The sequence below is a fragment of the Opisthocomus hoazin genome, chromosome 8 (genome assembly GCF_030867145.1).
Source record: "Opisthocomus hoazin isolate bOpiHoa1 chromosome 8, bOpiHoa1.hap1, whole genome shotgun sequence".
Lineage (NCBI taxonomy): Eukaryota > Metazoa > Chordata > Aves > Opisthocomiformes > Opisthocomidae > Opisthocomus > Opisthocomus hoazin.
In genome coordinates this window covers 15,229,273-15,251,175 of record NC_134421.1, presented here as the reverse complement: position 1 = coordinate 15,251,175, position 21,903 = coordinate 15,229,273, and the positions used below count along the sequence as shown (strand labels likewise).

Below are 21,903 nucleotides of genomic sequence, written 5' to 3'. Positions count from 1 at the left end.
GTGAATTCAGACTCTCTGCCAGCAAGGCACCAAGCGGTGTCCACTCAATAGCTTGGGCACAGCTCCATACGATTGGCACCAAATGCCTGTGTGGGGTAGGAAAGGAGGATTCTCTGCCCACCGCTCTGGTTTTGTTGTGTTATCTACCACATGGAGGATTTCAGGGAGAGCTCTTACCCTGGCAGGGAGCAGCAGTAGTGTGTGAAAACAAACAGAAAATCACCTGGGAAGAGGAGGCACCAGGCTATTCACTAAAGCCCACACCATTTGCAGGCCAAGCCAATGCAAAAAAATAAAAAAACCCAGCTTATCCCACCTAAAGGGAACGGGAAAGCTGCAAGAAGCCCCAAGGTTTCTCCAGTCTGCAACTCTGATAAGCTCTTATACGCCATACTCCCCCCTTTCACCTCTTAGCCCAACTCAAAGATAAATGCCTCTCAGAGAGAAGCACATGCACCCACCATACCGTCTGCATAATCCGAAGTTCAGAGAGTGCATCTGGACAGTAACCGAGGACAACCCAAGGGCTTGAACGATGTCTTTCAGGCTTCCTGGAGTGGTTTTCTCACAGTATTTAATGGCCCTTATTGCAGAATCTCGCCTTCCAGCTCCAAAGTGTAGCAATTTGGTGCAGCAATCACAAAGTATGTGTCTGGGAGTAGCGATGCCTTGATCTTTCCCATCTGGCCCCAGGCATTCACCATTTTAAAAGACTGTGATGCTTTGCCCCCTGATATGAACTGTTTTGGGGGCAGAATTAGGATTGCTACTTCACCCTTCATTGGCTGAGGATTAGATAACAATACACTGACTTCATGGAAGTAGGGAAGAAGGTTAAAATCTAACTAATGATAATCAAGTGATAATCATTTTCCACCAGCAAATAATTAACCATTTGGAATTCAGATGTTTGCAGACACATGTCCAAGTCTTTCAAATGAAGGAGACTGGCCAAATGGCAGCTTGTAGGAACCTCCTTGTGGGTGCTCCTCGTACATCAGTACCAGTGTGGCTGCTGTTTGAGTACCCACCACTCCAGCTTCAGCTGAATGGTGCAGCTCGGTTGGAGCTCCCTATTCTCTGTGTTGATCCGGCACTGATGATCAACGTGACTCACAAGGCCTGCTGTCTTCTGAGGCTGCAGCAAGTCCTAATCCAGAAAACACAGAGCTGAACAGAAATCTACTGACATCGTTTGGCTCACTGGAAGCAGGCGGTTCAGGGCACAGTTGACTAATACACAAACTGTAATATGTGGGCTGAATCAGCATACAGATTTACAGATCTATTTCTAATAGACGTTAGGGCAGGCGGGCTCCAGGATTATGGTACAGCTTGGAGCAAATGCCCTTTGCTACCTGTGAAAGGCTCGGGAAGAGGCTAGATCAGAAGCGAAATGGACTGAAAGGTCTTGTTGGTGCACCACTACACTGCCAAAAACTGTGTTGTTTCCCTCCTGCCGTGAAGTAAAGTAGCTTCATAAACTTTTTATGAATTAAAATAATATGTTTGTAAGCATTTAAATAATACAAAATGGTTGGCATTGTATAATGCACTCAAATGGGTGACAGCTGTTTGATGCCAAGCGGACATACATGTGACAATCCCTGATGAACTGCTTTGCTTTACCAAATGTTACAGCTCAGCCAGGGGCAAACAGTTTCTGATGGGTGACACGTTGAAAGCTGCAGAGATAACAGAGATAGCTTTCAGTGAGACAGATCAGCTACTGGGAGCAATCAGTACCTGAAGTCTCTGAGTGGTGAAGAGACTAGCCAGAACCTTGACAAGGAATGTTACCCTGTGTGGCACACGGTGTTGACTAGAGTGCTTTGGGTACCCAAACTCGTGTATTTAAAGCCAGCTTTGGAATCTTCAAGTAGCATGTCAGATGCAGTTAGAGAAGAATAGGGCTGAAAGAAGTGCTTACTGCAGCCGAAATCTCCCTTCCACCCATTCCTCTGCTCTCAGCAGTTCATTCCTGCTTTCTTGTTTGTACTGGTGCTGACACTTCCTTGCCCACACTCTAAACTTATTCAACTTGATAAACCAGCAGAAAATCGATATGGAAGAAAAAAGCTAAGTTAAGAGGTGCATAAATTAAGTTTTCTAAGCAAAGGACCTTGTTGCAGGCAAGGCAATGAGTGATGGGGTATGCAGATGTTGAGGAAGAGGAGTGGAAAGGCAGTGGAGGAGGAAATGGCATTTCACTCCCTTTTTTATGCAGTGAGAATATGGTTGGCCTCTGCTAGACAGTCTCACTGAACTCAGCATTTTGTAACATAGGTAGCCTATATTCAAGATTTTACAAAGTCTGATCATTGGGTGGCAGCTCTGAGCCAATGTTTTTATCTGGCAAGGCAGCTCTTGGAAAAAAAATGGGTTATTCTCTGGTTTAGCTAAACCATTCACCAAAATAGCTGTTTAAGAACTGTTTCAGTCATCTATAAATAGAAGAGACCAATTACATCCAAGCTTCTGCAGCGCTTTCCTCATACCTTCTAGTATTTCTTCCAGTTATGGGTATTCCCCAGTTTAGGCTTATGTGTCCCTGCAGTTGAGGCACAGATCATTCTGCAGTATATCACTTTTAATAAAGATTTCCTGTTCTCCAGCCAATCTTTTTTTTCTTTTCATTTAATCCCCTGCCTTCTGCCTGTCTTGTGCTATCCTGAACAATTCTAACCTTTGGTGTCTCCACTGCAAATGGCTCATTAAAGAAATTGTAACAACTGTAAGAATAGGAGATAGGAACTGCAAGAACTCTTATCAGTCTTCAGCCTGCTATTAAATTCAATCCTTTATGCTGTAAAGCTTGCACTGAAATAAAACTTAAATTCAGAGCTACATCTATCCTAAGGTAAGCCCAGTGTTCCTAAAAGAATGGAGTACTTACTGCTGATCCTGGTTATAATGGGATTAAAGAGAAATCCACCACTGCTTGAAATGGCTAGAGATCACACCAAAGAGGGAGCAAGTGAACTGACTTCAGTGGATTTCACTCTTGCACACTGGGGTTGAAATACAATTGTGTCTTAAGTTTGAAGGTACTTAAAACACTTATCCATCAGGAGACAATGGTGTTTTGAGGGTTAGGAATCACTTGTGGTGTTCCCCTTGATAGTGGCAGAGCGAAGGAACCATGGAGCAAGAAAGTGAAAAAAAACCCAGAACCCAAATGTTCCTCAGGGTTCTCTTTGGAGTTTGTTTGCCACAGACTTCTCTCCGAGGAAAGGAAATGTTGAAGCGACAGCGTGGGACTGCAGACAGAGCCAAGGCTTTGTGGGCTGAAGCTGCTACAAGCAGCGATCCAGTATCAGAAGTGAGATTGCTGCAGTTGGGAACAGTAAGAGAGGTTTAGGAGCAGCATCTTCTTACAGATGGACAACAGACTCTCTCAGCTCTGGGCAAAACAGGGGAATGGGTTACATTAATTACCAAGAAGCTTTCGAGTTGTATTGCTGATTTGAGTAAACAGGCCTACCAGTGTTTATGCTGAGTTGCCATTTTATCCATTTTAATAAAATTCCTTTTCTTTTAAATGCTTGGATTCATTGCTCTTGAGCAGGAAAACTGATTATCCAAACTTATTATGTGTCCAAGCAAAATAATTTTCTTTTCCTATAACCTGAGAGGCTTGAACTGAAATTTATTACCTATTTTTAGAAAGAAGCCCTAGCTAAATCTAGCCTACCTAAATGCAAGTACACGGGAATTATGGCCTGTATCTTTTAACAAATACATTATTATAACTAGGAAAGAGGTAGGATTGCTTGATGTCTTTCACCATGTCGGACTAGGAGCTGGAGAGAAGAGGTAGTATTTAGGGAAAGAAAATGGGATTATAATGATGTCATTTTTCAAATTTTTGTCTCGGTTATCGAAGACCCCTACAACTGGACAAGGGGAGAAACCATGATGAAAGGCTCGCGGGTTGAGATAAGGACAAGGGAGATCACTCAGCAATTATGGTCACAGGCAAAACAGAATTAACTTGGGGAAATTGATTTGATTTATTGCAAATCAAATCAGAGTAGGATAATGATATATAAAAACAAATCTTAAAACACATTCCTCCCACCCCTCGCTTCTTCCCGAGCTCAACTTCACTCCAAGTTTCTCCACCTCCTCCCCCTGAGTGGCGCATGGGGATGGGACATATGGGCTGTGGTCAGTTCATCATGATTGTCTCTGTCACTCCTTGCTTCTCATGCTCTTCCCCTGCTCCAGCGTGGGATCGCACCTAGAGGAGACAGTTCTTCATGAACTTCTCCAGTGCAGGTCCTTCCCATAGGCTGCAGTTCTTCATGAAGTGCTCCAGCATGGGTCCTTTACATGGGTGCAGTCCTTCAGCAACAGATGGTTCCCCATGGGGTCGCAAGTCCTGCCAGAAGACCTGCTCCAGTTTGGGCTCCTATTCACATGTTCTGCCAGGAGCCTGCTTTAGTGTGGGCTCCCCACAGGGTCACAGCCTCCTTTGGGGCACATCCACCTGCTCTGGCGTGGGGTCCTCCATGGGCTGCAGGTGGATATCTGCTCCACCGCGGACCTCCACCATGGGGTGCAGGGTGACAGCCTGCCTCACCATGGTCTTCTCCATGGGCTACAGGGGAATCTCTGCTCTGGCGCCCTGGGGCATCTCCTCCCCCTCCTTCTGCACTGACCTTGGTGTTTGCAGAGTTGTTTCTCTCACATATTCTCACTCCTCTCTCCCAGCTGCTGTTGCGCAGCTGGTTTTACCCTTTCTGAAATGTGGTATCACAGAGGTGCTACAAACGTTGCTGATTGGCTCAGCTTTGGCCAGCAGTGGGTCCATCTTTGAGCCGTCTGGAACTGGCTCTGTCGGACACAGGAGAAGCGTCTGGCATCTTCTCACAGAAGACACCGCTGTAGCCTCCCCACTACCAAAACCATACCACATAAACCAAATACACTTGGGGATATTTCTAACTCATCTTCAACTTCTTACTACATTTTAGGTTGGGGACAGGGTAGCAGAGGGAAACTGTTACAGTGCTGCCAGGATTAAGTATGACTATGTAGTTCTCCAACACAGGTTTTTCAGGAAAAAAGATACTCCTTTTCAAAAAATATGTAAAGACATTTTTAGTGAGTTCTGAATGTCCATGGAGACCTGAGGGGTCCCCAAAGACATCCAGGTGCAATTCAGGAGAAGAGGCTGGTGCTTTTCCCAGGAGAAAACTCATGGCAAGAGTGGTCACTGGGGGGCTGGGGCTCCTGTGAGTCACAAGGTAACTCCCCAGCAGTGACAAGTGGTGGATGGGTCCACTCTCTCTCTGTGGTGATGTACTCCAAGCTGCAGTGCTGAGGAGACGTGATACAGCTGAGAGCCTTTGGAGATTTCTGCTCTTCTGTTCTCACGTTCGTGCCTTTCCCACAATCTGGCAGGGCCGGGGAGACTTTCTCATCACTGAGGTGCTGCATCATTTCCTTCTGATGTGGGAGCAGGAGGGGCTGTGGAGGACCTGCTCCTGGCTGTTCTTGCCTCTGTGGAGCCTGGGGACAGTCATCCTTTGGAAGGGTCACATGCTGAAGGGAAATGAATTTCTCACGAACTCCCACTGGGTCCAATTCCAGGGTCTGATGCATATCAGGCTGGGAGGACATCATGGAGCTGTACAAGTATGGACCATTGAAAGCAAAGCAAGCCTGGGAAGCAATACTTGCAGGAGCAACACTCTTGCATGGAAGCGTGGCAAACAGGCAGGACGGACCAGCAGTCTGATTTGGTGGGCAAACAAGTGCAGATGATGAAAGTGAGGTTTTACATGGCACTCCTGAAGTCTGACAGAAGTTTTGTGGAGCCAGTGTAGCATGGGAAAACTGCACTGTCTTTGCCTCAGCTCCATGGAGCTCTGCTGGACTGCTCTTCATCATCCTGTTCAGGTGAAAAAACAGGACTTAGGTGCTATTGACAGCTCTCTAACCAGCAACTCTCTAAGGTGATAACTGCATACAAAAAGGCGATGCTTCAAAGGGGTCCACTGTCTTCCAGGAAGCTAGAATGAACCATTGGCCACATCTCTTGTACCTTCCTCAGAAAATGCAAGCCTCAGACTTTTCTGTGCCACAGCAAGACATCAACTATTTGTTGCCACCTCCAACAATGTCAAGATGTGCAAGCACAAATCAGCTTGGATCTCCCACAGTGTCTCTGCAGTCTAAAACACAGCTAAAGTTTTGTGTCTGTGTTTTTCAGTTCAAAGTGCATGACACAATGTGACCGCTGTGTTACAACTGTATTCACAGTGTGAAACAGGATGTGTGTTGCATAGCCTGGGTGCACAGCCTGCTAGAATACTGTTGAAGGACACTGGACACAGCCTAACCTGGTACAGTTCTGTCCGTGTTGCCCACTGGGAATGGCTGCTACTCTGTGCTGTCTCTCAAACTGTGCCAGGACATTATGTTGGAAAGCGCTAGTTGGCACAGGCCAAACCACGGCAGGGAGAGCGCTGACAACAAAGCAGTGCAAGCAGTTACAAGGCAGTGCTTGATACTACTTCTTGACCCTGATTTCTTTAGCAGTATAGATTCAGGCAATGTGGCATCAGCATTTATGCAGCTCTCAAGCTTTCAGTGATACTTTGCAGTTGCTTCTTCAAAATAAAGGGGCCCTGTCTCTTACAAGCACTGAATGTGAAGCTAGACAAAGGGAGAAGACAAAGATTTCAAAGCAACAAGTAAAATCCATGATTTGTTCACATGACTTAGAAAAGCATATATTAAAGAGAGCTGACCCTCTCTCCTAAGAGGCAGATAATTATCATGAAACTCAAGAGTCAGTTTAATTCATGTCAGCCTCCCTGACCCCTCTGCAACCTAGAATAGTTTCCTGAACAGAGCACTATGGTCACCTCCCTGCTCTGTTTTTGAAGACCTAACACAAATTTGAGGCTGTATGGACAATTTGGAGCTATTTCTGATCAGCCAAACACTGGCTGTGACCACTGCAGCTCTTCTTTGTTCACATTCCACTTGCAAAGTCAGACTTTGCTTCAAGGACAAGAAAGTCATTTCTAGAGGATGAAGAGGTAAGGGATTATGTGTATTTTCCTGAGAGGGAGGTTGTATTTGGGTGGGCTGGGAGGAATTCAGCCAACAAGATTTCCACCCTATTAGGTCAATGCCTTTTATTCCAACCTATTTCCAAAGGAAATGCAGGGGAAGAAAGGGAGCAGGTTTCTATCCTCAGACTTCCCAGCCAGGGAAGTCAAGGTCTGCAGCTGCAGCAATTCATTACAATTTTCACAGATGTTTGGAAGGTGTACAAAGACTTTGGAGATATACAGGTGAAAATGCTTTGTCCTCGCCATCGCCATGGGTGGTATCCATGCACAGCCTGCTCTTACCCCATGGTTAGCAAAGAACCTTTCAAGAAAGGAATAGGGAGTGGCTGCTTGCTTACCCATCCAGCACATGAAGGCAGTTAATCTGCTCCACCTCATCAGAAGTGTTCTGCCCATTGAAGCCCACCTGGCTGGCTGGCCGTTGGCTGACAGCTTCCTGAAAAGAGAAAAAGAAGACTGTAACACTTCTAAGGAAGGAGAGATCCCTTTAAGTCTCGAAGAGCCAGAAGCCATGGCACAAGAATACTAGTAGCACATTTTTTGCTTCAGTCTTCACTGGCAACCTCTCTCCTCGACGCTCCCAAGTCAACGGACTGCAAGATGGGGACCAGAGGAGTAAAGCCCCTCCCACTGTAGGGGAAAAGCCAGTTTGCGACCACCTGAGGAACCTGAACATACATAAGTCTATGGGACCTGATGCGATGCATCCCAGAGTCCTGAGCGAATTGGCTGATGTAGTTGCCAAGCCACTCTCCATAATATTTGAAAGGTCATGGCAGTCAGGGGAAGTCCCTGGTGACTGGAAGAAGGGAAACACTGTGCTCATCTTTAAAAAGGGTAGTAAGGTGGACCCTGGGAACTATCATGTGCTAAGGCACATGGAGGACAGGGAGGTGATTCAAGACAGCCAGCATGGCTTCACCAAGGGCAAGCCCTTCCTGACCAACATAGTGGCTTTCTACGACGGCGTGACTACATCAGTGGACAAGGGAAGAGCTATGGATGTGATCTATCTGGACTACTGTAAAGCCTTCAACACAGTCCCCCACAACATCCTTCTCTCTAAATTGGAGAGATATGGATTTGATGGGCGGACTGTTCAGTGGATAAGGAATTGGTTAGAAGGTCGCAGCCAGAGGGTAGTGGTCAACGGCTTGATGTCCAAATGGAGACTGGTGATGAGTGGTGTCCCTCAGGTGTCCATACTGGGACCAGTGCTGTTTAGTATTTTCATCGATGACATAGACAGTGAGATTGAGTGTACCCTCAGCAAGGAAGCAGATGACACCAAGCTCAGTCATGCAGTTGACATGCCAGAAGGATGGGATGCCACCCAGAGGGACCTAGACAAGCTTGAGAAGTGGGCTGCGTGAACCTCATGAGCGTCATCAAGACCTGGGTCAGGGCAACCCCCGCTATCAATACAGGCTGGGGGAGGAAGAGATTGAGAGCAGCTCTGCAGAGAAGGACTTGGGGGCACTGGTGGGTGAAAAGCTGGACATGACACAACAGTGTGTGCTCAGCCTGGAAGGCCAACCGTACCCTGGGCTGCATCAAAAGCAGTGTGGCCAGCAGATCGAGGGAGGTGATTCTGCCACCTTACTCTGGTGAGACCCCACCTGGTCCTGCACCCAGCTCTGTAGCCCTCAGCATGGGCAAGACATGGACCTGTTGGAGCAGGTCCAGAGAAGGGCCACAGAGATGATCAAAGGGCTTGAGCACCTCTCCTATGAGGAAAGGCTGAGAGAGTTCGGGTTGTTCAGCCTGGAGAAGAGAAGGCTGCGGGGAGACCTGATTGCAGGTTTTGGTACCTGAAGGGTGCCTACAGGGAAGATGGGGAAAATCTTTTTAGCAAGGCCTGTTGTGATAGGACAAGGAGTAATGGCTTTAAACTAAGGGAGGGTAGATTTAGACTAGATATAAGGAAGAAATTTTTTACCGTGAGGGTGGTGAAACACTGGCACAGGTTGCCCAGAGAGGCAGTGGCGGCCCCACGCCTGGAAACATTCAAGGCCAGGTTGGACAGGGCTCTGAGCAACCTGGTCTAGTTGAAGATCTCCCTGCTCACTGCAAGAGGGTTGGGCTAGATGACCTCTAAAGGTCCCTTCCAACCCAAAACATTCTATGATTCCATTCTATGAGTCTGTAATTTGTGACAGACACTTAGGACAAGAACAAGCTTCCAGGCATTCACACCATATAATTAGTTTTACCAGTTTATCAACCTGTGTTTTAGAAGTAATCTTTTCTAAATAACTTCTGTCTCAACACCCTTGCTGTTCTAATTTTTAGGGCCATGCTGTTTCCCCACATAAACACAGCAGAAACATTGCTACAGGCAATCTTTTAATAGACTGATGAAGGTTAAAAAAACTGCTATCTGAAAGTATTCCTGGCACCTTCATACTCCTCTGATTTGTTCTAACATCTATCAGCTTTTCCCTCCTTTGTCCTTGCTCCAGTCTACAGATCCTCTATACATTTCAACATTCATTCTCTAGCCAGAAGAAGCTGAGATCTATTTCCCTTCGATCTTAAGTCACAATGGGTGGTAATGTGGAAGCAATCCCACCACTGTGCCTACAAAGTATGTCCTGTCCTCCAGAAGACTATTCCTTCACTTCCACATTGTCTATCCCTGACCTACCTTTATGCAGCATAGGAGTCAGTGGCTGCTGTAGCTGCAGGCTCCTGTCACAATAAACCTCAAAGATGCTGTTTTATGCAATGCCTACTCTGATTCAGCAGCACATGAGGACACTCTCAGCAACATTTCACCTGTAGAGCTAAAATGACTGCCGTTCTGTGCCGGCTGGCCAAAGAAACAGAATTGCTGGGATGTTCACAAAGTTTCGGATAAGAATTTGCTATAGGGTGAAAATTCTCAAAACCACAAGACTAAGAACAGGGAGCACTTGTGGATGGAGAGCTGGGTATGAGATGGGTAACAAAGCCACTGTGATGCTTTTTAGAGAGGTGAATGGCCATATACTGGTGTTGATTATTGTGTGTGGACAGAAAGAGAAGTTGATGAAGTCTGTTGACAGCCAAATTAATCAGATGGAACTTTAGAACACTGACTGATCTGCAAGGGGGATTTATCAGAGCCTGCAAAACATGCAGATATGTGCCATGTAAAGCAATCTGGTGTACCACACTTCCCCTATATCAACTGCTGACTGGGTGCATGCCGGAGAGACATTTCTTGCTGACTGAATAAGTGGCTGAGAAATACTGCGTGCCAAATGAACAGTTAACCGCAGACCATGACAGCCCACCATGTGCAGCATCCTCAAGAGCAATGCTAAGACCAGGCATTCCACTTAAGCTGAAAACATAAAATGGGAGAAAAGGACTTGCAAGGTAGGGGGTGAGGCTGATAGAGAAGACAGCTGGAAGGCGAAGAACGTTGCAATTGGAGAAGTCACTGTTAAGTTCATCTTTGTAAAGACCGTTCTCCCCTGGAGTAGTGCATCACTGACTTGCACTGCAGGGAGCCAGAAATGAGGTGGAAGTCATTTAGCTTAAGTAGAAGATAAAACACAGTGGCAAAAATAGCATGAGCTCTCTGTTGGTGGAACGGAGATTAGCAGCATTGCTAGAGATAGAGACATTAGAGACGTGAGATCAAATACAAATCAAACAGTTCCAGGGGAGACTTGCAGATAGGTGAGACTGTGGAATTACACTAGTGAGAAACTGAAACATGCAAGAGTCAGCTGCAGGAAGGAACCTAGCCACTCTCGTTATAAAACTCCAAGTATGCTCCATGCAGTGCTCTTTTGGTGATATCCACCTACTGGGATAGAATTTCTTTGGATCACAAGATGTGCATGGCCCTTGCAGATGAAATCAGGAAATGGGTGATGGAGAGAGATGGAAGAAAAAAGAACCACTTGCTTTCAGAAATGCCTCCAAAGATACCACTGTGCAAACTACACATTTCTTTTTCTTTGCCCTCTCCTTTCTTACATGGTGGAAAATGTCCATGTCCAGGAGGTATAGCACGTAGGAGGAAATACAGCTCTCACAATATGAAGTCAACCTCCAGCGACTGCAGAAGAGAATACAGGGAGGTAATCATGCAAAGGCTATAGAACACAGCACTGAAGAGAGTCAGGCAACATCCTGACCAGTAACAGAGAAGGGTCAAGTCCATTTAGGGACAACAGGTTTCATGTATGAGGAGTCTGAGAGGTATTTTGGAGGCAAGGCATGGCAAATGTGACCAGATGTGTCAGAGGGGAGCGTTGGTTTTATTTTTCAACTCTCAGCTCCTGGATACTGAGGTAGGAAAATAAGCACAAGACCAACGTCAGTAGTGAAGCATTCATGAAGCACAGCCAGGCTCCATAACCTTCCTGTGCAGGACAGCACTCTGTTCAGTGACAGTCCAGACCCTGAGTTGGCAGCTACCCCTCAACCAGACATCCCAACACACCTCTCCCTTCATTCCTTTCACCGTAGAATAACGCCATGATGTACTTCTGCAGGAGCACCCTGCAAGGTACTGCTGCCTCTTACCCCCAGGTAGCTCTGGATCAGGAGACTCTTGCTGGGGTTCGGAATCTTTTCCTCCCACGTTTGCCTCTTCCTGCAATAACACCACAGAGTTTTCCAGATTTGCTTCTCAACGTGCCTGCAACCAGTAAAGACTGCACCCCATGCACAGCGAGAAAACTCCAAGGCCCTGGCACACCAACACCCAACTCTCACCCTTGCACAGATGTGTACAAGCTGTCCGTTGCACACCAAGCTTCATCTCCACACAGACCTCTCTCTCATGGGGGACAAGAAGTGCCTCAGCCTTTATGCCACCCACACGACCAACACGCTGCTAAATCTCCTAGTCACAATGCAAACCCACCTGAGGAAATACTTATAGCTGCAATGAGCAACTATTAGCAAAGCGATGATGAGAGCTGGCAGCGTCACTGGGAGAACCACTGGTGGCAAAACTGAAACGGAGAAGAGAGGAAAAGGTGGCGGCTTCCATAACAGGTTTTTCACTCCGGTCCCTCCTATGCAGGCAGATCAGGGAAATGTAGGTGGCATGTCACGGGATAGGATCATGAGGCCTTCGCACTGTTGGGATACCCTCCAAAGTGGGAGCGACCAAATGTGACCTGAACAGCTTACTGACCAAAAGAGTTCATCACTTCCTTCACTGATCCTTTTTTATTTTTTACTGACATCATAGTAAACCATTTAGGCTGATAAAAAGATGGTTTGGTACCCTCCTCCACCATGAACGATAGGCATGACTTCAGGCATCTTAGGTCTGCTTACTCTGCGTGGTCCTGAAGAGATGGGAGTCTCAGGGATTTTCTAAGAAAGAGCTTCCTTTGCTAATGCCCATAACTGATCCTCAACAACATGCCAGTTTCTTCCTGAGTACACTCACCAGAATTTGCCTAAGCCACTGGCTTACCACTACAAGCTTCCTCGGGAAAAAGCATGCAAGATTGTATTACTTTGGGCACAAGAGCAAATGTCAGCAGACATTCTGCCTCTAAGTCCAGAAACGGCAAAAACGTGTGAAGGGTTTTATCTCCAGCAGACTCGACTCTGTGTTTTAGGCAACCCTATCATCATTCTGCAAACAGAAAAGACTGATGGCTTGTGCTCTGCCTTCTTGCACTCTCAGGCTCTTCAGTCCTTCTGATAGCAGAATGGACTACTGGAATCAGGAAACAAGGACGATCTTTGGGCAGGATCCTTACTTGATTCTCCATGTGGAAACCTTTATGGTTGGCTGTACTCACCTTGTGAGGGGAAGGAGGAAAGAAGCTTTAAAAGTCACTGCTGCTCACCCCCTTCATTAGCACTGGTGCTGTGCCACAAGGATGCAGACAGGGCAGCTACCTTGTCAAGGGAACCCAGCTAGCTCATGGCTGGACCCAACTTCTGCCCCAGCTGACAGAATGTATTTTTCTAAAGAGGCATTTTGGCCACTAGCAGTCCATAAAACCTTTCAGAAGTAGCCTGCATGAAAAGTACCCTGCTGGGTCTTCCAGGTGAACTCCTCACTCCATTCGCTCCAAGGCCCCTCATAATCCAGAGGCGTATTCACCCTTGCACGCATTTTCCCCCTGTATTCTGTAGATGATGCCAGCATCTGCGGGGTGAAGACGAAGGGAGGTTCATCGTTGCTGACATCTAACTTCTGGAGAGTCTGGGGAGAAGAAAGAAGCACAAATGACAGACGTGAGAGGAACCGTCCTTCCCATTTGCCCAGCAAAGGGAAATCCAGGACTCCTGCGCTTTCTAAGACTTACCTTTTCATATTGGTTGTCTCTCCAGTACTCAACTTGGTATCTCTGTTTTATGAAGCCATATCGCAAAGTGTATTTTGTCCACTTCAGCTCATACTCTTGGTTCTCCGTCACTGTTACTGACACATTTTCAGGTGGCAGCACCTTAACTGGAACACACGGCAGGTCTCAGAGTACTTATCAACATGGTGGTCCCGCACTCCCCTTCACCACTGTGAGTAGTTTCCAGAGGCTGAAACCAATCTTGTTTTATGCAATACAGCAAGTCTCAGCTTTTTAACACTTCTTAATTCTCTGCATCTTCATTTTCTACTCAAATACAATAAATCAGTGGACACCTTAAATAACAGAAAATCCACATCTATTAACATCGACAGCACTCCCTGTCTACAGAAAGGCAGTCAAACAATATTTGACTCCTCCGTCCCGGTCCAGCACATTTCCAGAGATTTTCAGCTCCCTTGGAGCTGCTGCCTGATATTTTCACCCACTGCAGGACCTCTTCCAGCTTTAGTCTGTGACAAGTAGCACCAGTACCTCCAGATACAGGCAGAGATGACCCGCCTGATGCACCTCACTCAGCAGAAGAGTCCTACCTCATCCCATGCTCCAGGGGCCACTGCACAAACCCACAAGAGCTCCACCGGCTTCTTGAGAAATCACATAGTGACACACTCCACAAAAACAGCTCTCATCGCAGCTCCCTGTCACCTGGGACATCCGTGTAGGTCAACCACAGGGAAGTCAGCAGGGTGACAATTGCTCCCCGAGAAGCTCTGGGTCACAACCTGAATTTCTACACAGCAGTTTCCACCGCTGCCACCTTCCTCAGAGTAACAAGTGCCACTGAGGACCTCCATACCTACAAGCCACCTCTCCAAGACCTCTGACCTGACACAGCATCTAGTTCCTTTCTTCCTCAGTCCCGGTCTCTTCCTCTTCCCACCCACTTTTCATCACCACTGCTGTCCTCAGCCCCACTTGACGAGACAGGCATCACGCCAAGGAAAAAACAGGAGAAGCAAGACAAAATACAGCAACTTACTGTTTTTACGGGCATCAATCAGTTTCTCCTCCATCTTGGCCCGGACAGACACATGGTACTGGCTCTGACTGCTGGAGTTGCTAACAGGGATCTCACAGCTCTGGACTACATACGGGATGTGGGGCAATGCCTTCTCATGCACAGGAGAGCACTCCTTTTCTCTGAGGGGAGAAAAAGAGCTTGAGCTCAGATCAGGGGGAATGGGACAGAGCAGAAGCTCCAGGGGAGAGGCGCAGGGATGCTGCCATGGTCAAAGCACATACACGGATGCCGGCGTGGACCTGAAGAACAAGCCAAAGAGGACAGAGGTGATGATCGCTTTCTTCACTTCCCAGCTGCACGTCAGACGATCTGCACCATTGAAGAGGCAGCGAAGGTTCCTGGGCTGAAGGTCCCCTTCAGACAACATGAGAGCAAGCTCAGTGACAGGAAAGGTCTGGCTTCTCAGCCATCGCTTCCGCCCCTGTACAGCCCCACTCCGTCCCACACTACCTTCAGTGGTCTCCCACGACACCTCCATGCTCCACTCGCTGAACTGCCCAGAGAAACCACTGTCCTGCCCCGGTCTGGCTCGTACACGGGCAATGTAGCTGCTCCCTGGGACAAAGTTCTCGTGGCTGAGATGGCACCGAGTGGTGTTGAAGAGCAAGAGTGAGGCAGCTTTCTGTTGTTGGGGGAAGGAGGGAGAGCAGCGAGGGAGGAAATTGTGGAGTTGGGGATGTGCATGCTTAAAAAATAATTAAAAAAAATTACATCCTCATGGAAGGGGAAGCAGTTTCAAATGTACTTTGCCATTTTCCCACATGAATCCACAGGCTCCAATTGGAACATGCTTTTATTCCATTTGGGAGGGATTCAGGGCAAAATCAATTCCAACTCAAAACCAAGTGCAGTGCTTTTTTTTCAGTGACGAATAGATATTTGCATTCAATTCAGGACAAATGGTATTTCTCTGGGCAAGTCACTTGCAAACAGAATCAGAGCCCCTTCCGCCTGACCTGAAACAACATTTGTTGCATCTCCTCATAGTGCCTGAGAACGGAAAGACTGCTCATTTTCACAACATTCACCTCGGGCTCTCCACCGCCCAAAGGGGTGCAGCCCAAACCAGGAGAGCCCAGCTCCTCTGCTCTTACCTCCCAGGACTCCCACACGCGCTTGTAAGTGACTTCATACTCCAGTGCACTGCCCAGCCCTTGGCTTCCATCAGCTGCTTTCCAGGTCAGCAAGAAGTCTCCTGATGTCATCAAGCTGACTGAGAGGTTTTGAGGTGGGAGGGTCTGAACTGGAAGGTGAAGGTACGACCCAGGAGATTAGATATTGAGGACAGGGACATGAAGAGGGGAAGAAAATGCCTAGGTGGTGATTTCTGAACGACAGAATCTGGATATTTTACAGCTTCCCTGAATTGCTACAAATAATCCATGACTCTATTTCACCGCAATTGTGAACTCTACAAGACCTAGGAAATATATTGATGAAAAGCAGAGGAAACCAGGGAGAGCAGTGCTGTTGTGAAAGAATCTGCTGTAATGCATGTAGAGCACGGTGCTGAAGCAGAAAACTTTTTTGATATGCTCCACCAATTCCAATCAAGACACTGTTTAGCTGGCAGGTCTACCCCCATTTTTTCCATCGTAGTCATTGAAGGTAGAGTCATTTTTGTCTGTACCAAATGCACTGAATTTGAAGGTGATAGTATGGCTTTATAGCCATTTAACTTCACTCTTGCTTACTTTTCAGGTAAGAGCTGACCTAAGTATCTTTTTAGGGTTAGCCATTCAATACATTAATCTGAAAAAGATTTAAATACTCAAGAATAGAGACAAGACTTAGTGGTTCATCTTTACCATTCTGAAACAAGTAGACGTTTAGCTCTGCCTGCAGTGTCAGGTCAAATTTGAAGTTGTAGTTTTCTTGATCATATCCATGGATGTGACACACCCAGTGCATTGTGAAGTTCTGGCAGTCAGCGTGGTTTTCAGCTTTGTGGGACCTGCAGGTAATTTCTTTGTTACTGGTTACACAGAAAAATCATGACTATCTGAACAGAATGCTGCTAGATGGCCCAAAGTGTGATTTTTGAAACCTTCCCTGCATGCTATTTTATTCTGTTTCTGAATCAATGTTTAACACTGCATTATGTTGGCATATTCCTGTAGTCCTCCAAGTGACATGATTGAATTCTCTAATATCAAGCACATCTGTTTTGTTCTCTCTTCCTTTCCTCAAAGGAAGAGGCATTCATGATAACTGTCTTGGCTTGATAGGTGTCTGGGCCCTGAGCACAACCTGTTTCACGCTCCGCCTGCAAAGGATTTGACTACCTGTGCTCAAGCCTGTCTAAGCTGGGATCAGCCTGACTGAGGGCCTCCCTACCTTCACTCAGAAGCTGCTTTTAATTTCAGGCCCTTGCCTTTCGTCCTTGCCTGAGCTATGATGCAGCCATATCTGTGCTTGGTGATACACACTGCTGCTTGTGATCTGTGGAACTGGCTTCCTAGTTTGACCTTAAGCCTGGCTGCTGGATAGGGACTTGCTTGTGGATCTGGACTGATGGCTGATCCTGGTCACTCTTACTGTTCTGCTTTTCTTCTTACTGTGGGATTACACCATTGTCAATGAGGTTAGTACCTAGCTGTCACACTCCGCTCCTAGCTCACCTTCCCTTAGCAGGCAAAGCTTGTTGCTTCTATAATAGCAGGGTTGGCAGTTTAGATGTGTACATATCTATGTTATGCTATGCTTCCGCTAGAGAAGTCAAAGAAGATAAGCCAAAGAAATGCAGCTAACCATTGGGACAGAAGTTTTGTGAGGACTATGGGACTGCAGTGCTCTTAAAAAAAAAAAATTATTTCCATGGAGACTGTGGAGTCCTTTGTGCCACAGGAACACTTCTGTGGGTTGTAGACTTCAATTCACAGCAAACTGCTAACATTTGGAATGTGGTTCAATACTCCAGAGACTGTAAAGGGCACCTTCTCCATTGACTTCAACACCTGTCAGATCAACTAATGAATTACTCCTATGGCTCTTTCTCAAAAATGAAACCAAGACAACTTCTTACTATTCTTATTTCACATTTTCTTCCCACCCTTCAATCTCTCTGCTGTTTACCACTCCATCTTCATTCTTTTTCTCCTTCCCCTATCTCATTGTTCTTCCCTGTACCTTCTTCTCCCTCATACTCTCCAGCTTGACCATTCTGTTTTCTTCTTCAGAGGAAGCAGAAGTAGCAGAAAGATAGTGCAAGATGTAGCTTTGTATCTCTGAGAGGAAACCCAGTGTGTGAAACAAACACATACAACTTCTGTTTTTCTCACAGTTTTTTTTACAACAATTATTTCAACATAGCTACACTCTTACTGGCACAAGGAAGATGAAGCCTTCTTTGCCATTCTGATTAGTTGTTATCACCACCGCATCTAGTGTAACGCATCCTTCTCTGCTTGGGTGCAATAATAATTAACATGTCCTGCCATATTTTGTGTGTGCATGCTCTTGCAGCAGAAGCAGGTGAAAGTGATTGAAAAGATAATTAAAACAACTTGATTAGCATGCTCTGCTTCCTGTTATTCCTCATCCTGTACAGATTCAACTTTTTGCCTAGCCTGGACATAACACTGGTTTCTGCAAGCTGGGTACTATGCTGGCTGCAAGCCCAGTCCACCGTCTTTTTGCCCAGATCCATCTCTTAGGTTCAGCAGTCAAGCCCCTTCAGATCCTTCACAGAAGACCAACCAGGCACTTACTTTTCACAGCTGTTGCTAAAGTTCAGTGTCACATTTACGAACTGATGAGCCTCTGAACACTCCATCCACGTGCACGTTGTAAGAGATGTGTAGTCGTTATAACACTGTAAGGTCTGCATTGGGATGCTCTCTGAAAAGAGGAAATAATCAGAAGATGGATGGGGCTAGAGGCAATGGGAAATGGTAAAATGAACACAAGCACTGCTGCTGTACTGGAGAAGGCAGAGACAGAGGAGTAAGGAGCTGGGTGATCAGATGTGCTGGGAATATCCCTCATGTTGTTCAGCTCACACTGCATGGATTTCACAAGTAAAATCTGGCCCTTCGTGGGAAAGTCTGATGGCAAGAAGTCTCCAGCAGTGCTGCTGTGCTTAGAGTAGGCTGGACTGTCATTATGTTGCCATTTATCAGAATTTTGTCATGAGTCTTAGGACTGAGAAAGCCTCAACTTTTTGACTCTGCTTTTTTGTAAATGAAAAATGGTTATGCAAGAAAAGTAAGATTCTGGTCTACAACCTGTGAAGAAAGTCTGGAATTGTTTTGTAATAGGTAAAATTAACTTTCAAAAGTATTATTCCAATTGAAAAGATAAGTCCAAAGAGTTAAGCTTGGTGGTTTTAAGACTCCTTGGACTTCATGATTTGAAGCAAAAGGGCATCATAAACCTGACTAAAACCTCAAACACATATTCTCCTTTCTGTTTCCCACCCCCAGACAGGAATCACAGCCATTCTGTTACGGTGACCTGTGACCTAAGACTTCAGATTGTACCTCTGTTTCTCTTCCTGAACTGCAGAGGCCTGATGTTCCATCAAACCCCAACACAGATGGAAAGTTGGTCAAGCAAGTGTGAGTATAACACAGAAAGCCTTAAGGAGCAGCTCTCTCTTATGAGAAGCCTTTTATCTCCCATGAATGATCTTGTGGTAGGAAAAATCCTATCACAAGATTATGGAAATGAGCATACCAAGAGCAACTGGGCAATGCTGCATGGGGATTTATTTAGCTGAGCACTCACATGAGCATCAGTGTCCTAGGATCAGCATAATTCTGAGTCCTGGTAAATCTCTGCATAATTTTGTAATAAACAAGGGTCCAAGTTGAACGGGAGGACCCCAGGACCTAGGCAGTAAAGTGTTGACTTTTGTATCCCTAAACGACACAAAGAATCTGGGATACATTTAGAAAAAAAAATTTTGAAGAATATAATTATAGATTTTTAAACAGCCAAACAAATGCTCTCACCAGTTCACCGCTCTTCTAGCAGTCAAGAGATGTTTCAGTAGAAAGGCAGTAAATGCAAGATAGGAGTGAGTGATTTATTGTTTAAGGCAAAAAAACAGATGCCTAATTGAGCAGGACATTCATCTTTGCCTTTTTGGGTTGTTGTCATGGTGGTGAATACATTCACATGCCCACCGAATAAGTCCACTTTCTTTAGCAAGGGTTATGCCTCTAGGAAGTCATATGGAAAAGTGAGATAACCTACTCTGGATAGCTACAGTGATATTTAAGTCAGAGAAAGGAGGAAAGCACATGTGAAAAATCTAGCAGCTGAAAAATTTGTGTTCCTCTACCAGTAAACAAACATACCTCATAGGTGGATTTATGGAGAGCTTGCTTTTCCTTTTTCTTTTGTGAAAAAGCTCTGTGCAAGGAGAAGCAGTGTCTGTGTTGAGGAAAGGTCACTGTTAATCTGGGAAAACGAATGTGGTCTTCCCTGAGAATTCAGACTCCAAGAACAGGCACTGGAGTTGTCTCTGCTATGATGGGAACTACTGACCCAGGGTCGGCTTGGTGGAGAGCTCTTTTTTTCAGAAACAGCAACCACAAGATGGCAAGGAATGATTTTGCCGTTCCTAACAGGCCTAGGGCACCTGATGCCTAATCTTGCAAGAAACACCTGTGCCCAAGCCAAGCCACTTTCAGGTGCAGAAGGTGAAATATGCTGCAAGGACAAGGTTGATTCCATCATCGTAGGGTTATTGCTTGAGACACTACAGAGACCATCGCATTCAGTACTGCAGATCACATGTTAGGCAAGGGAGCATAATCCTCCCAAGTACCAGAGACATGTGTCTATCTCTAGAAAGACAGGTGTGCTACAGGTACACTTTTCAATACCTTTTATTTCAATACCTTTTATTCAATACCTGAGAGCACCCAGCACTTAAGAGTAATGACTAAGTTCCTCGCTTGCACAAGTGCTGTGCTCTGCCCTGCCAGCTGTTTTATCAACCGGCTGTCAAGTGCCTGTCTCATAGGAAGCAGTCAGCCCTCGCTCTAACTCTAAAGAAAAGGAGAGCATCACTTGGAGGCAGGACAAGTCAACAGACATAACAAAGAGACACCTATTATTGAGGAAAAAAGGCAGATTGGAAAAAAAGTTTTCTTCTGATATAAATCAAAATGATATCGAACAAAGGACAGGCAAAGTCACAACTCATACTCGTACTAGTCAGGCCTACTCAGATGTGAAACTTCATGGCTAGTCAATTTAAGTAAGTGTACTAACAGGCTTTGAATATTGTCCAGCCCATGAAGTTTGGGGTCTTGCCTAAATATCATACACAGCTCTCCCACTGACATACATCTGGAGTATTTGGTATAGCCCTGGTAAGTACATACATGTATACTCACAGAGTTTCCTTCTCTTTCTGTCACCATAAAGTAAAAAATAAAGGGAGGATGGAGAAATACCAGGCTAAAAGAAATGGAACAACAGAAAAGTAAGGAGGAAAAAATAGAGGCAAAAAGTCTGAAACTCACCTCGAATATTTCCACCCCCCAAAGCCAAGCATGGAGCCAGAAGAAGACTGATGATCTCAATCATCTTTACACCTTTGCACACAAGCATGATCTTATGTCAGGCAACAACTCCTTGCATCACTGACTGTTCTTCCTCAAATGCATGCTCAACAGCCACTGTTCTTTCTTCTGTGTCACCAGTTGTAGCTGAAATCAAAACTCATGTGGTTAGCTGGGAGAGTCTTGGGCCTGCTGTTGGCCCCAAACCACCTCTTCCGTCAACACTGATGTGATCTCTCAGAGTAGCCTCTTACGAAGATAATGTATTAACAGGAAGACTTTCTGCCTCTTCAGCAGAGGACAAGGACAAAGCTTGCTGTTTGGAATTAACGATAGGATTTTCAAATTCTTTCTTTCACCTTGAGAGTAAGAAATAACTCCTAAGTTAAGAGAAGGAATTAATTATCTGTGTTGACTCACCCATCTGATCCATACAAAGTACTGCCTGCTGTTCTATTGAATTATGAACATGTCCAAAAAGAAACACTTCCTTGCCTCTCTTACCATTCCTACTTGCAAAAATGTGCTTCTGGCGAACTGAGAGATCCAGTCCTCCTATCTCTTCACTTTAAGACCTGATTCACAGGGCTTTTAAGTCCTTGGTTTTTTTGAGGAGAGAGGGCTCCTTGCCATTTCCTTCCCTGTAGTAACAACACATTTGCCTTACCTGAATTCTGAGTGGTCTTCAAGGCAGGTGCTTCACAGCAAGTGGTTATTTGGCTTTCTCATTTATCACTCACATGGAGTTGCTTCAAATGCAACTGCCAGTGGGACACCCACAGCCCTACCCCATCAAATGAGCCTATGCTCTGTTTCCCTTTCAGTTATGCTGTTGTAGTCTTCAGCACCAGAGGCATGTTTGATTTGTTTTCTCCGACCTTCCTCTTCAGAGCACAGGTCCAGCAGCTGGGTTCATGATCAGACGTCATACA

General features: G+C 45.8%; 1 protein-coding gene across 1 annotated transcript; it reads right to left on the bottom strand.

Annotated features, from left to right (window-relative positions):
• Positions 1–4,086: 4,086 nt before the first annotated feature.
• Positions 4,087–21,903, bottom strand: LOC142362168 (cytokine receptor common subunit beta-like). Its single transcript, XM_075428197.1, is given in 15 exon segments — positions 4,087–5,187; positions 5,189–5,899; positions 7,430–7,527; positions 11,616–11,685; positions 11,959–12,049; positions 13,092–13,266; positions 13,370–13,515; positions 14,412–14,572; positions 14,675–14,807; positions 14,904–15,075; positions 15,548–15,696; positions 16,262–16,407; positions 18,164–18,293; positions 20,933–21,118; positions 21,639–21,903. Coding segments are annotated over 14 exon segments (2,511 nt in total). The 5' UTR covers positions 21,021–21,118; positions 21,639–21,903; the 3' UTR covers positions 4,087–4,946.